The sequence below is a fragment of the Capsicum annuum genome, chromosome 10 (assembly GCF_002878395.1).
Source record: "Capsicum annuum cultivar UCD-10X-F1 chromosome 10, UCD10Xv1.1, whole genome shotgun sequence".
Lineage (NCBI taxonomy): Eukaryota > Viridiplantae > Streptophyta > Magnoliopsida > Solanales > Solanaceae > Capsicum > Capsicum annuum.
The window spans coordinates 213,903,060-213,918,799 of NC_061120.1; the positions used below are offsets into that span (position 1 = coordinate 213,903,060).

At 33.4% G+C, this 15,740-nt stretch overlaps 1 protein-coding gene across 1 annotated transcript; it reads left to right on the forward strand.

The window, feature by feature from the left end:
* Positions 1-10,932: 10,932 nt before the first annotated feature.
* On the forward strand, positions 10,933-11,692 carry LOC107854524. Its single transcript, XM_016699531.2, has one exon. The coding sequence runs from the start codon at positions 10,994-10,996 to the stop codon at positions 11,558-11,560; it is 567 nt and encodes a 188-aa protein (XP_016555017.1). The 5' UTR covers positions 10,933-10,993; the 3' UTR covers positions 11,561-11,692.
* The last annotated feature ends 4,048 nt before the right edge of the window (positions 11,693-15,740 follow it).

Genomic DNA, 15,740 nt, shown 5'->3' on the forward strand with positions numbered 1-15,740 from the left:
CTTGCCCAGCAACTATACGAGTCAAAAGTTGCACTGCATTTCTAAGATCTTGATCAACAACATTAATAGGTTGCTCTGGGTATATTGTTCTCCTCCCCCTTATTTGTTCCGGAGTGGAAGAAGTTTCTGATGCATGCTCAGCTGGAGCCTCACTTTGATTAGCTGGTATAGTCTCTGACTTACTAGTCCCCTCTCCAGCAGCCACATCTACTTGTTTATTGATATTCTTGCTTCTGGTAACCGGCATCATTACTATAATAAGAGAAACAAACGGATTCAGTGGTCAACTATGACTTCATATACAATATAGGCTCTATCGCACGATCTAAGACATGAAGAAAAGAAACAATTCCTAAATGTCCATAGCCTCCTTTTTATAGATGCGGTACACGATACACAGATAAACAAGACTCTATGTAGATACGGCTTTGTGGACTTACTAGGACGAACTGCTCTGATACCACTTTTGTCATGCCTTAAATCCTATTGGGGCGGACTGGCACCCGTAACCGAGGAGGCCTGGGAGAACCAACTCATAACCTTATACTTCCCATGCATACCTCTATGACAACCCAAAATTCGGACAGCATCATGTCGTATATAAAAGGAAATAATCACCTGTATAAGCTCGAGCACACATATATATGTATATACAATACTTGGCCATTGGAGCCATCACGTCTATTAAAAAAACACCACCTTGACTGTACATTAGGTCTACAAAGCCTCTAGACGATACACAGAGTTTAACTAAGGTCGGGACACACCCCACCATATAACTAACTTTTATACAATACCAAAAGTGACTGGATATGACACGTAAATCCCCGAAGCAAACTGGAGCTCACCAAAAGCAGCTGGATATTCTGGCTCCTACTTGTGCGGTGTATGAGCTGAGGTACTTGTTCCTGCAACATGAAATGCAGGTCCCCCGTGGGGGACGTTAGTACGAAATATGTACTGAGTATGTAAAGCTGTAGATAATCACATATGATATAGGAGCTCAATAGAAATCAGAAACAAGTGAATAAATCGTAATAGGAGTGGACCACACTTACTAGAACTTGTGACAACCTGTACATTGTATTTATTCAATCACTTTACCTTCGTTCTTATCATCTTTGTAATCTTTACTGTATTTTACTGTGACCATTAGGCTACCTCCAGTACATATCAACTGGGATCGACCCATGATAGGCTTATGCCCCTGGGATACCACCCATAAACACATAATTAGGGATCGACCCATGATAGGCTTATTCCCCTAGGATACCACACGATAAGAGAGAACTTCCATCACTTAGTTCAATTAATCTTTGAGATTGTTATTTCGGTCACCACCGCATTTTTGATACTTTGAAACAATGATACATTAATAAGAGACATATAAATATAGCATCAATGCAATAACAATGAAGTAAGAACTCATTGGCACATCAATGAAGTGTTTTGGAGTCATCAATGCCGTAACAATGAAGTAGGAACTTATTGGTATATCAATGAAATATTTTGGAGTCATTAATAGCACATGGATCTTGTTTGAGTAACCGGATACTTTCTGACATTCATTAGGGAAATAAACATGTAAGATTTGGAAAACAAGTAAGTATTGGAATGTCTTGACATCTTGTAGGGTGGAAACAAGTTCATTGGTAATGTAGGACATCATACAAAACCATTATGGATCACATGTTACTGAATAACTTGTGAAACTTTCTTAATAGAACAATTGTTCACTTTCATGCCAAAGATATGGTATAGAGTATGCTTTACATACCTGACTGTCAACCTTTAATATTAGTCCCAAATGGACTTCCCATCTTTTCGGATTACTTATCTACAATGCACATATATAGCAATCTAGTATTAGCGACCAAACGTCACAATTCAATTATTTGAATTCACCAAACCAGTGGTTAAGTAGTAAGCCTTAATTACACCATAAAGGGTGTTACTTTAACCCTCTTATACTCCAATTACATTCACATGCCATGCATATTCATACAACATCCTCCAATATCAAGTTTGGATTCATTTATCCTTTCAACCAATCCATTAAACCAAATTGAGCCATAGACATAATAATCATCAATTCAATAGTATATCACCATATCCACCTTCCATAACTCAATTACCATATCCACTTTCCACAATTCAATATAACCAAACCATGTAAAATAGTCCATAACCCTATTTTCATCACCTTTCAATAACAGCCAATACATATAATCTTCTATCACACATATACATATGGAAAAGAACAAAGGCAAACAATATTCATACCTTAGAATTCACCTCTTGATTATGCAATCCTGTTTGCACAAATAATAGGTGTCGTTCGAAGCTCTCGAGATGACAAACACAGTTATCGGATTACTTTGGAATTTCTACGGTTGCATCAAAGGTAATTTAAAGGTCAAATTTTGCTAGGGTTTGTTCTTTCTCAATGATTGATGATGAAAATGAGTTTTTGAACTCATATACATGTATATATACACATATTCCCATCCATAATATAATAGGAAATGACCAAAATGCCTTTAAAATTTAAATAATGTCAAATCTGTCCTTTGGTGGACTGTTTTGATAAGCTAAAGTAGATCAACCATAACTCTTTGCTCAAATATCGGATTTGGGTAAAATTGGTAGCGTTGGAAGGATAATTCAAAGGGATTTAATTTCATATAAATTAGGCCACCCAGTTCATCCTTTACAAGGAGTTATGGTCATTTGAAGTTGACCCTAAAAATTTATTTTGATAGGCTGAAGTAAAACGAGTATAACTCCTTACTCAGACGTTGGATTTGGATGAAACCAATTGAATTGGAAAGAAGACTCAAAGATCTTTCTTTTCATAGGTCGCATCTCTCCCAGTTCATTATATTAATGGAGTTATAATCGTTCGAATTTGACTCAAAAATTCGGCTGACCTCAGTAGTTTGTGTGCAGAAAATTTTCCTGCACATTTACTATTCCCAAATATCCCGGCCACCGTTTTATAGTTTCGAACGTGCTCAATTATATTCGAAACCTATCCGTTTTTGGAAATCTTTATATCGTTGGAAAGCTTATTCAATAACCTTCGTATGAAACCATCGACGGGTAAATTTCGGTATAAATAAAATTAAAAAATTAATTCCATATAAATTAGACCAATACACGTACTTGAATACACCAATACACGTACTTGAATACGGGGTGTTACAAAAAGCGTCAAATATGTCATTGGGTTCAAAGTTTAAAGATGCCCGATGAATATGCCTCAAATTTGGGAAAGAAGGTTGATATGACACAATGAATCTTGCATGGAATGAAAAGCCATGATTGTCATATTTTCATGGCACAATTACTTCTAATTTTTTTTATTGGTTTACCTGAAAACATATGGAAACCAATAGCAGAGATTAGTTTGTTCTTCAAGGACTTATGTGCCATCACATTAAAAAAAGAAAATCTGGCGCTAATGGAAAGCAATATTGTTGTTATTACCAACAAACTGGAGAAGATTTTCCCGCCAGCGTTCTTCGATATGATGGAACATCTTCCCATTCACCTTATACACGAAGCTCAGCTAGGCGGTCCAGTTCAAACTAGGTGGATGTATTCATTCGAACGGTAAGCATTAGCAATATATTTAAATTCATACATATGTTTTTTAAATATAGTACATATCTAGCCTTAAGATTGTACAGGGAAATTGGAAAATTAAAAAAGGGTCCCAAAAACAAACATAGGGTTGAAGGCTCTATAGTTGAGGCATATCTTGCAAGAGAAACTTCTCAATTTTGTTCGTACTACTTTCGTGATGAAGTTGCTTGTTCAAGAAACCGACCGAATCGTCATCAGGACGATGTGAATGCGTCTCATTTGAAACCGATATCAATTTTCAATCAATCTAGTTAAGGCTAAAAAGATCATACCTCGCCAGCTCACTTCCATGGAGCGCAAATCAGCAACATTATATGTCATGCTAAATTTCCCAAAAATTGAGCCCTTTCTGAAGTAAGGAGATTAAAATTTTAACATATCTTATTTGTTTACACATTTCCTTAAAGAAACTAATTGTGTTTCCCATGTTGCATGTTCAGTTCATTTAAGACTCAATTCTACGAAAATCAAGTGTATGCATCCTTTGCAACATGGTTTAAAAATGAGGTTCGTAAGTGTATTATTTCTACAATGTTTAAATATTTACACATTCCTCAATTAAAATATATATATATATGTATAATATTTTTAGGTACTCCATTCACCAAATGCAGTCGCACATGATCAACTTTTGAGAGATATTTCTTTGGGTCCAGTAGAAGTTAATGCAATATCCCAATACAAAGTAAATGGCTTTAAATTTTCCACCGAACAACACTCTAGTTCAAGGAAAACAAACAATACTGGTGTTTAGGTTAAAGGTGATGATGATGTTGATTACTTTGGCATCATACAGGAGATCTTAGAACTGAAGTACGTTGGTTTCCCAATAAAAAAAGTTGTCCACTTTCGATATAAGTGGTTTGATCCAAGCACAAGAGGCACAAGAGTACATAGGGAGCATAACATCATTGAAGTGAAGCACAATATCTTGTATCCTATTTACGATCCATTTGTTTTAGCACAAAATGCTAAATAAGTGTATTATGCTCCTTATCCATTGAGCAATGACAAGTTTGATTGGTGGAGTGTAATCAAAACAAAGCCTATAGGTCGGTGGAAGTCGAGAATGTGCTGGAGACTGCGTATCAAAATGAAATTCAGATTAATCACCAGCTAGTAGACGTTGAATTAGTGGATGGTTTGAATAACCCGAAAAATATATTTGAAGAATTTAATATTGTGGAAGAAGAGGCTGAGTGGGTAGAAGATGAGGAAACCTCCGAAGAGGGTGAATGGTTTAGTGGAGAGTCTTCAGAAGATGAAGATTGGTTTGGTAGGTTGTATTTATTATGTACTGATGTCGATATGGTTTGTATTATATATTTACCTTTATGCTTCTTGTTTAAGATTGATACGTAATATACTGTTTTACTTTGTTGTTTCCACTTTTCCACAATTTATATAGTAATAACAATATTTTTGTCTATATATCGTGTTATTGGAACGATTTGAAATGTGAATTAGTAACTTGAAATTATATACTTGGAATCTTCTCGCATACATTCATTTTGTAGGAACTAACTACTTATTAACTTAACATAATTTAGATGTCAGACAGAGATGATAGAGGTAAGGGAAAAATTGATACTACAAAATCAAAAAAGAATCGACAACCTCCGCCTTACAGACGGCCACAAGGTACTCACATATCTGAGGATTGGTTTACTAACGCGCCAGTACGACCCTCACATTCTAGGTGGTCAGAGGATTCGATACCTAGTCCTATGCATGGGGGACCACTGCATGGGTCTGCACCGACTCATTCTGCTCCTTTGACCGTGCCACCTCCAACACAGTACTATCGTACAGACGCTGGCCCCTCCAGACATGTACCATCATCGATACCCTTCTGCAGCAGTCACGCAGCTTTGCACAGTGATTCTACGGGATCTATTGGGTTGTCGGATTTGCAGCTTGGAGGCACTCCATCTGGTGCTTCAGATCCACCCACACCAGTGCATCCATAATCACTTATTACGCAGTCAAGAGAAAAAGATGATTCTGGGAGGATTTATCTTGTTTCAGTTGAGAAAGGGTAAGATTTCTAAATATAATCACGTTACTCATTTTTTCATTACTATATTATTATGCTCTATGAAATTAATGTTTGCTGTTCTATTGTAGGTTTAGGCCGGATGGTGGAGCTGGAAAAAAGGCGCGAACATGCATTACTCGCCACTTCAACGGCTACTGGACCAGCTGGCAAAAGGTTCCAGAACTTGACAGGGATAGAATGTTTGAAGAATCTAAGATAAAAATTTAACTTATCGACTACTTATTTACATTTTGTTATAACAAAAGATTGAATATTATATTTTTGTTGTAGAAATTTTATTGGTGGGATGATGCAAATACATTTCGTATAAAGAACTTTTTCATTAGATGTAGAGCCAGATTTAACAATCTCTTGAAATTTGCCCGAAAGAAATCCGTAAGACCTTAGTGGATTCCTGAATCCGCATGGCAACTGTATCTTCTCTATTGGAATAGCGAAGAATACAAATTGTTGAGTGAAAAAGGTAAGTCTGGGCATCATCCAAGGGTGGCTCCCTACATACTGCGGGTGCCAGAAGTACTCTCGCTGTGATGGAAATAATGATATGTAACTTTTACAGTTTTAATTGTTTGTTTCTATATATTTAAATTTTAAATTATTTGAACATTGGTAATTTTTTCATATGCAGGAAAAATAAAAGGGTAGGAAAATACCACATTATGAGTTATACGAGGAGACTCATGTGATAAAAAAAACCCGACTGATGAAGATGTCTGGGTTGAAGCTCGTGCAAAAGCTGTCCATGTAAGTAACAAATTCTGAATTTATGAATTTTTTTTCTTAAAGTTGATATTATTCAATTATAATCATTTCAATATTTTTTGACTCTTAGTATTAACTTTCTTTGAATATAGGACGAATATATGCGTCTTCTCGGTGCGTATCATAGTAGTCTGCCTCCTGAAAGTCAGGGCGACCTAATACCTCAACATATAGAGGAGGAGTTGTGGGAAAAAGTTGTGGGTCCTGCAAATAGAGGCCATTTGGTTGGATACCACAAAAACATTTTTGGCAATAACGTTAGGTGTTCATCCGGCCCTTCTTATTCTAGCTCTTCAGTTGATAGTGAAAGGATTGAAAGCCTACAAAATACAGTTTCTCAACTCACTCAAGAGCTTGCTGAACAGAGAGAGAGAGGCAGAAAAAGACGGAGAAGGAAACAACATCACAATTCAAGAAGCAACAGCAGCAGATGAGCTGTTTCATTCAGATTGCGGGGAATATTCCTCCGTTTCCTGGTGATGCCGTTCGGGCTGCAAAGGGTCTGGTCCCCCTGGATGATTTCAGCACGGATGATGATATGAAAGACGATGACGAATTAGATGATAGTGACTCTTAGCTTTTTTATTTTTGTATGTGTTGTACTTTGAAACTATTGTTGTAGTATTTTCATATTTTGTTGGACATTTTGTATGTCCTATACACTTTTGAAAGCATTTTTGTATTGTTGTTGTTGCATATGCTGTATTTGGGTTCAGAATTTTATTTTTTAAAAAAATACCCAGAAAAAACGACCACAAGTGGTCGGTTTTGCAAATACTTTTTTGCAGAAAACCTACCATTTTTTAATAAATTAATAAATTAATTTAATAAAAAACCTTCCACAAGTGATCGAATTTTTAATAGATTAATTAATAAATTTAATAGAAAACCTTCCACTTGTGGTCGGATTTTTAATAAATTAATTAATTAATTTAATAAGGAACCTTCCACTTGTGGTCGGTTTATTAATAAATTAAATAATTAATTTAATAAAAAACCTTCCACTTGTGGTCGATTTTTTATAAATTAATTAATTAATTTAATAAAAAACCTTCCACCAGTGGTTTTTTTTTTTTCTCTAAAATAATTTTTTCTAACTTTAATAAAATAATAATAAATTTTAAATACGTATATATATTTTTAAAAAAACCGACCACTTGTGGTCGATTTTGAAAAAACTACCACATCTTACCGACCACAGATTTTGGTCTCTTTTATGGTCAGTTTTTTATAAAAACCTTCCACATATGGAAGGTTTTTGTGGTCGGTTTTAGCCTTTTTTTTAGTAGTGGGTGGAGCCCGAATTTCAATTAAGGGGATTTAATATTTGAAGAAAACCTAGTCGAATGGATTCAACACCTACTGTAGATACATAAAAATTAATTTTAATCATATATAAATGATATATTTTTTCGTCGAAGAAGATTCAAATGAACTTTTGCCAAAGAACTGGCTCCACCCTTAAAGTAACTATTCACATGCATAAATTGATGACCGCTTGATAAATGTGTTATATTTTTATGATTTGTTAGGCATCAAAGTAGTCGAACTATAATGTTTAAAACTTTTCACATGCATAAAATATAATGATATTATGTGTACATTTCTACCTATTAATATAGTTTGTTAGTCACCAAAGTGACCAAATTAGTATGATTGAGAAAAAATATTATGCATACATAGAAACTGCCGTTTATCCATGTCTATCATTGAAAATAATTAGATAAATTAACTTTCACTATTGCTAGAACTTACTAACTTATCCAAAGATAAATCAATTATTCTATGAATAGTGAACATAATGAGGTAATTAATATATTTTTAGTCTAATATATAATGTATATCCAAAGATAATGTATATATTTGATCAAAAATAATTAATTACTACTAAATGTAACTAATCAATATTAATTAATATATAATATATATCATGTATATATTTGCTTTTCAGTCCATAAATATGCCACACCCAACAATACCAAAAGTTGACCTAATCATGGTCGATAGCCTAGTAATTAAAGTTTGTTTGAGAATGCTAATTAAACTTTTTTAGAAGCAATAACAAAATATTGGGTACGATGTAGTTTTGATGATTGACAAATTGATAAAGTGATATGAAACATGTCAGTCAAGTTGGTTCACAGACGCACTGTCTCATGTAGCTGAAACTTGTAGCAAAATCATTGATGATTAAAGACAAGGGTGAAAGAAATTAAGAACCAGATGAGTGATTAGTTTTGATAAACTAAAGGAAATAAACATATGCTAATTTGAAGAAGTTGAATTTAATTCAAACACTTGATGATAAAGGGAAAGCAAGTTGAGTTGAAAAAGGAGTCCTATGGAAAGAAGGAGTTGCACTTCTGAGCATATCCTGAAGAGTCCTATATGTAGAAGGAGAAAAATTCTGCAGATTGAAGAAGTCTATGCAAGATAGGAAACATACTAATTGAATGACTCTTTGTTAGATCAATGAAGTTTTTGATGGCTGAAACATGAATGGACCATGTTACTTGAGCTGGTCCAAGCATAGGAAGACTGGTTTCAGGTTTCACTGATAGATGCAGACAAATTCGCTGATAGCTACAGACAAAGATTGCTTAAAGTCAGAAATGAATGAGCGAGCCTAATTCTGATATACTCAAGTTACTTATCACGTGAGAAATTGAAGAAGTTGTGGTTGAGTAAAATACTTGAAGATAAGCTGATTTAAAGAGTTGGAGTTTGACTACAACACTAAGGAGACAAGAGTTGGAATTGAAAAAGGAGTCTCACTTGAAGTAGAACTCTATACAATGAGAGTTCTGATTAAAGGGGAAGTTTGAAATAAAGAATGACTCTTTGAATAGCTGTGCTTAAATAGAAGATGTATCATTCAGAGTAACTTGAGAACTTACAGAGAGAGAAAAGGCTAAACACGAGCAAATTAAGAAAGTTTATAATTGAGAGAATTCTGACTGAAGATTCAAGTGCTGCCAGTACAAAGGAACAGATTGACGAACCTGTTTTACAGGATTAAACTTTACAGTTCATGAGTCAGTTTAAATGCATTGTTCTTATTGAGTTATAATTTATTGCTTTCTTAGATTGATTGCTTAGGAACAATACTGAGCTAAGTTAACTTCAAGTTTGGGATAACTCGAAATGGGTTCAACAGTCAAGGGTGATTGTTGAGTTATAGGAATTAGAGTTTATGATTCCTAGTTATTGAGTTATAGGAATTAGAGTTTACGGTTCCTAGTTATTGAGGTATAGAAATTAGAGTTTATATTTCCTATTTGTTGGTTACAAGAGTTTTGTAATCAGTAAGTTGTTGAGGCTCAGAATTATTTAGTGTAGTTGAGGATAAATCCTGCAGAGGTACAGGTCATGGTTTTTTACACCTTTTTGAGCCGGGTGTTTTCCACGTAAAAATCATTGTGTTCTTTATTTCTTGTTTTACTGCTTTCTTGGAACACGTCAGGCAGTTCATTCCATCCATAGGCAACTCTTACGTTAAAGTCACTGATCAGTAAGGCACGTACTCTAATACAAAAGATTATAAAAGTAATCTTATGTTTAGGTAGGTCTAAACCTCAAATTAATCCCTTAAATCTATACTTCTGAGTAATTTTTATCCTTTAAGTTTGCTAAAGATTAAGAGTCTCACATAGGTGGGTAGAGGGCTAATGTTCTTGGACAATAGTCACCTCCGATATTAGCTTTTGGGATTTAGTTACCCTTAAATTCATTTTTTTTACATAACATCAAAGCCAGAACGATGCGATCTTGTTTCACTTGATGTTGAGCCCTTACTTGATTTGTCCACGCTCAACATGTCATAGCCATGAGCGTCTAGAGACTGTATATTTTGAGGGGAAATATAAATTAAAAAATTTAACCTGAAACACTAAAAAAACTCCCATCAAATCGTAGAAATATAACACAAAAAATTACACTAGGGATCAATATAAACCAAAAACAGCAAAAGTTGCACCTTAAAAACATGCACCAAAATTCAAAAATTTCACCAAATAATTAAAAAACTTGTACAACTTTCACCTCCAAATTGGACTTTCCTTTAAATGTTTTATTCACATTTTTTATCAAACTTAACTGATACAATTTGTCAAATATTTTATGAAGATTACAAGTGTTCATTTTGATAAACTTAAAGATTCAAAACAACTCAAATAACTATTTTAGGACTACTTTAACTTACTCAAAACTTATAGGACTTTGTTTTTAGCTATTTTCTCAAAGTAATTAACACTTAATAAAGTATTTGTCTTAATGAACCTTATATACACTCATTTTAGCTATAAATACACTTGAAAATCTATATTTAGGTATAGCCAATAATAAATTAACAAGACCTTGTTAAATGAAGGTTAATATTCACTTGAAAATCTATATTTTGGTATAGCCAATAATCCTATAACTCATTTTAGCTATAAATACACTCCCAATTTCACATCATTTCTTTTCCCTATTGTCTTTCTTTTTAATCTTCTTTCACATATTAATTTTTAAAAAAGAAACACAATGGCATTTTATAACCAAGTTTTTCTTGTCATTGCCATTTTTTTATTCCTTACAACCCTCCCATCTAAGGCATACAATATCCCTAAATCCAATGCACCTTCCCCTTCTCCATCCAAATCGTCCCCGTCCCAGTCCTCATCCTCGTCCTATAAAAAAACCATTGAAATTCCGAAAAAGACTCCTATCGACTCAAATGGAAATGTATCCATATTTATCAACTCCGCGATGGATGCAACAATGGCCAAGACGCAGGAATTCATCACCACCAAAATTGAACAACGTTTAAAGGACTCGAAAAAGGGCACGTACGCCACGGATTGTCTTAAGACATGCAAAGAGGTGTATGAACTTGCAGTGGATGCAATGAAGAAGACTGAAGAAGATGTCAAAGCAAAATACTATAACACAGCCCATGTTGATCTTAGTGCAATGATGACATTTATTGATACTTGTAATGATTGTGCAATTTCTATATATGGAGATAACTCTGAATTTAAGGAATTTTATAATTGGATAAGAGGGGTTAGTGGTGATTGCATTACGAAGATCCTTCCCCTAACCAAATAAATTCAACTGTGTCAAAAAGATGGTAAACAACAAATTATGGTAATTGACACAAATATTTCAAGAACTTGGTGATGAAATCTTGTAACATACACCATTTGGAATAAAGCAACACTATATAATAGTGTTTGGATCTTTTAATGTGTAATTTATTTATTTATTTGCTTTTCTAAAATCGCGATTAGGCAAATTAAATTTATATGTGCGGTGGAGTTAACAATAGGCTGGATGTTTGATTAAAATATTTGATCATCTTCCCTAAATTAAAATATGCAAGTACTTGGTCAATTGATTCTATAGTTCTATAAAGATTTCTTTATATTTTTATGTCCTTTTTACAAAAAAAATAAAATAAAATAATATTACACCTAAAAAAATTATAAATAATATTCGAAAGATCTTTACATGATAATTTTCTTTTATTCAAGTTATAAAAGTTCCATTGATGAAAGTTCGGAGGAAATTTGATGAACACTGATCCATTTCTCTAATAGTTTTTGATAGCTTATTAATTAATTACTGTTAAGAAAATATTATTTGTTCCCTTGACTCTTGAGAGAAGACTTTCATTAATGAGAAATGTAAAGTATCCATCAAAAAAAGAAAAACGAGGTCAACTTAAACAGATACAATTTGTCAAATATTTGACAAGATTGGAAATGCTCATTTTTGATAAACTTAAAACTAAAAACAGCTCAGTTAAATATTTTAAGTACTGAAGCTTATTAAAAAAAAGGTTCAAGTGACCAATCCACAAACTATATTAACGAACTCCCCTCCTCCCCCCCCAAAAAAAAAAATAAAAAAAAATCCCAACCAAACATGGAGAAAAAAATCAAATACTAATTTGTGAAATCATTAAATTATACTGAAACAAATTAGAGAATTAAAAAGGATAATTATAACCAATCCAATATAATTAAAGGGGACATCAAATTATTAAAAAAAAAATTAGGAAAAGAAATTGAGGGATAGTTTATTTATTTACGGATCTTATCAATGAATTGTTAAACCTTGAATAAATTATCCCACTAGGTAGGGGTGGGCATTCGGTATTCGGTTCGGTATTTTCATAATTCGGGTTCGGTAATAATTCGATAATCGGTAATTGAAGTTGTTGGGCCCGAAATCGAGAGGGCGTCATAGTTGCAAACCATTGTGGTGACAATTCAGAAGACACATAAACAATACTAAAAAGCTTAATATTATTATATTATTTGGTCAATTGACCTACATATAAAACCTACTATTAAAAACATAAAAACTAATGAGAGAGAAAATTCCACTCTTTAAAGGACTACATTGTGGATGTTATTGTGTTATGGTATAAAAAGGGGGTCTTCTATTTATAGATGTCCAAAACCTTTCCTCCAAGAAAGAGATTAGCCAAATATGAAAAAGAATTATATTTTTTTTTCAGGAAAAATAAAAATAATTATGTTAACTTTTATTTTCCTTCTAAGAAAAAATAAAATTTAAATACAGTAAGAAAATCAGGGCAAAAACCCTAACAGAAGTTAGATACCAAATACCATACCATTAAATTTCGATTTGGTAAATCGGTAATCGGTAAATTAAATTTTGGTTTGGTATAAAATTCGGTATTACCATATTAAAGTTGGACGTGCTTCTAATGATCCTATTTGGTGATAATAGTGGTGATTTTCAACTAACATTTTGAGAAAAATTCAATTTTATTTGGTAGTTTTACACCTCTGAATACACAGTTTTACACCAGAAAAAATTGATTTTGTTTGGTCTTGTTACACGTTGATACGTGTGGCTCAATTAATGAAACACCTTAAAACCTATGTTACTGTAGTTTGATCCAGCTCTAAGAATGGGAGAACTGGATGTAACATGAATAACATTTACATCAAACTAGATGTAACACGAACTGGATGTAAATGTGATGTAAAGTCATAATATTACTTCTTATAAATGTGATGGAGAGCAATATATTTTATGTTCTCTGCCAAGTGCTGAGTTTTGCTTCCATCTAATGTTGACATGTGAACACAAAGATTAAGAAGGCTTGACCAAGTCCCCTTGGTTAAAGCCATATCCGACCTATGTTAGGAACATTAGATTTGGACAAGTACAACCAACAATAGTGTTATGTATCATGTCATGAAGACTGTTTCTGTTGTTCCCTTTCACGCCCTGATTTTCAGTCTTAGCGTGATATTTTCGTCAAAAGTTGTCATATGTTGGTTGCAAGGAAATCTGCTGTGTAAAGTTAAGAGTACTTTATTACGATGTATAACAGTTCAAAGTTTGCTTGAGCAATATTCATACAAGTATGTGGCCTTTGGAGTGTGGACTAGGTATGTGGCCTATGGGTCACTTAACTATAATTGGATATTCGGAAAATACCAAATACCAAACGATGGTAATATGTTTTACCAATCCCGAACCCAAATATCATAATTTTAAAATTTTACTCTCAAATATCATCCCAAATACCAAATTATCAAATACCAATTACCAAATTTTTCGGTTCGATTCAATTCGGTAATTCAGTTTTTGATATTTTGTGTCCACCTCTACCACTAGGAATAAAATAAGACCTTATATGGTGTATACGTCATCCATATATAAAGTTAAAAAGAATTATCAAATCATGTATTGACTGAACAAGATTTTAATTCAGGGATTATTTTAATTGATACAGCCTACCAAATGGGTCTTTAATGAAATGTTTATTTAAGGCTAAGCTTATATATACTTTGGTATTTGCGTATAGTTCCTTCGTCTCAAAAGAGTTGAAAGATTTAGATTTTGCATAATTCTTAAGAAAAAATTATCAATTAGGAGGATGATTTTTCTAATATATCTCGTATTAATTCTTTAATTTTTATCTATTTATGTGACTCTTAATTCTAAAAGAAACTAATTTTAAGAGTAAAGTGAAAAGTGAATAATTGATGTTCTCTTAATTTTGTAAACGGATAATTATTTTAAAACAAATACTTTTAATAAATATGTTAACTATTTTGAGACACTAAGAATAAGGAATACCATTAATTAATTTGATTCTATATTGTGTGAATGGTTGAGTTTGTGGGGCCAAGAAAATATTTCATTCTATAATAAAAGAACAAAACTTTGACAAATGAAGGTGAAAATCTTTATTTAAGCATAGCCAAGAAATCTATAGCTCATTTTAGATATAAATACACCCCGAATGAATCTCCATATTGTGCATCTTTTTTTTTTCCATTGTCTTTCTTTTTAACTTTCTCTCTATTATTAAATTAAAAAGAAAGACAATGGCATTTTATAACCAAGTTTTTCTAGTCCTTGTCATTTCTCTATTCCTGACAACCCTTCCATCTAAAGCAACATTCTTTATTCCTAAATTCCAAGCATCTAAATCGTCCTCGTTTTCATCCTCATTCTTGTCCTCATCCTCATCCTCGACCTCACCCTCATCCTATTAGGAAACCCACCTACCTAAGGGATACAATGTCCCTAAATCCCAAGCACCTTCTCTTTCTTCATCTAAACCATCGTCGCCCTTACCCCCGTCCTATAAGAAACCCCTCTCGCCTAAGGGATACAATGTCCCTAAATCCCAAGCACCTCCCCTTTCTCCATCTAAACCGTCCTCGCCCACACCCTCGTCCTATAAGAAACCCCTCCCACCTAAGCGATACAATATCCCTAAATTTTAAGCACCTCCCCATTCTCCATCTAAATCGACCCCATTCTCATCATTGTCCTTTTCCTTTTCCAAATCCTCGTCCTTTAAGAAAACCATTGGAATTTCAAAAAAGACTCATGTCGCCTCAAAGGGACACGTACGCCACGGATTAATGTCTTAAGACATGCAAGGAGGTGTATGGACTTGCAATGGATGCAATGAGGAAGACTGAATAAGATGTCAGGCAAAATACTATAATACAACCCATGTTGATCTTAGTGCAATGACAACATATATTGATACTTGTAATGATCGTGCTCTTTCTATATATGGAGATAACTCTAAATTTAGGAAATTTTATAATTGGATAAGAGGGCAAACAATGGTAATTGACACAAATATTTCAAGAACTTGGTGATAAAATCTTGTAATCTACACCATTTGGAATAAAGCAACACTATATGATAGTGTTTGATCTTTTAATGTGTTATTTATTTATTTGTTTGCTTTTCTCAAATGCCACGAATTTAAATATAT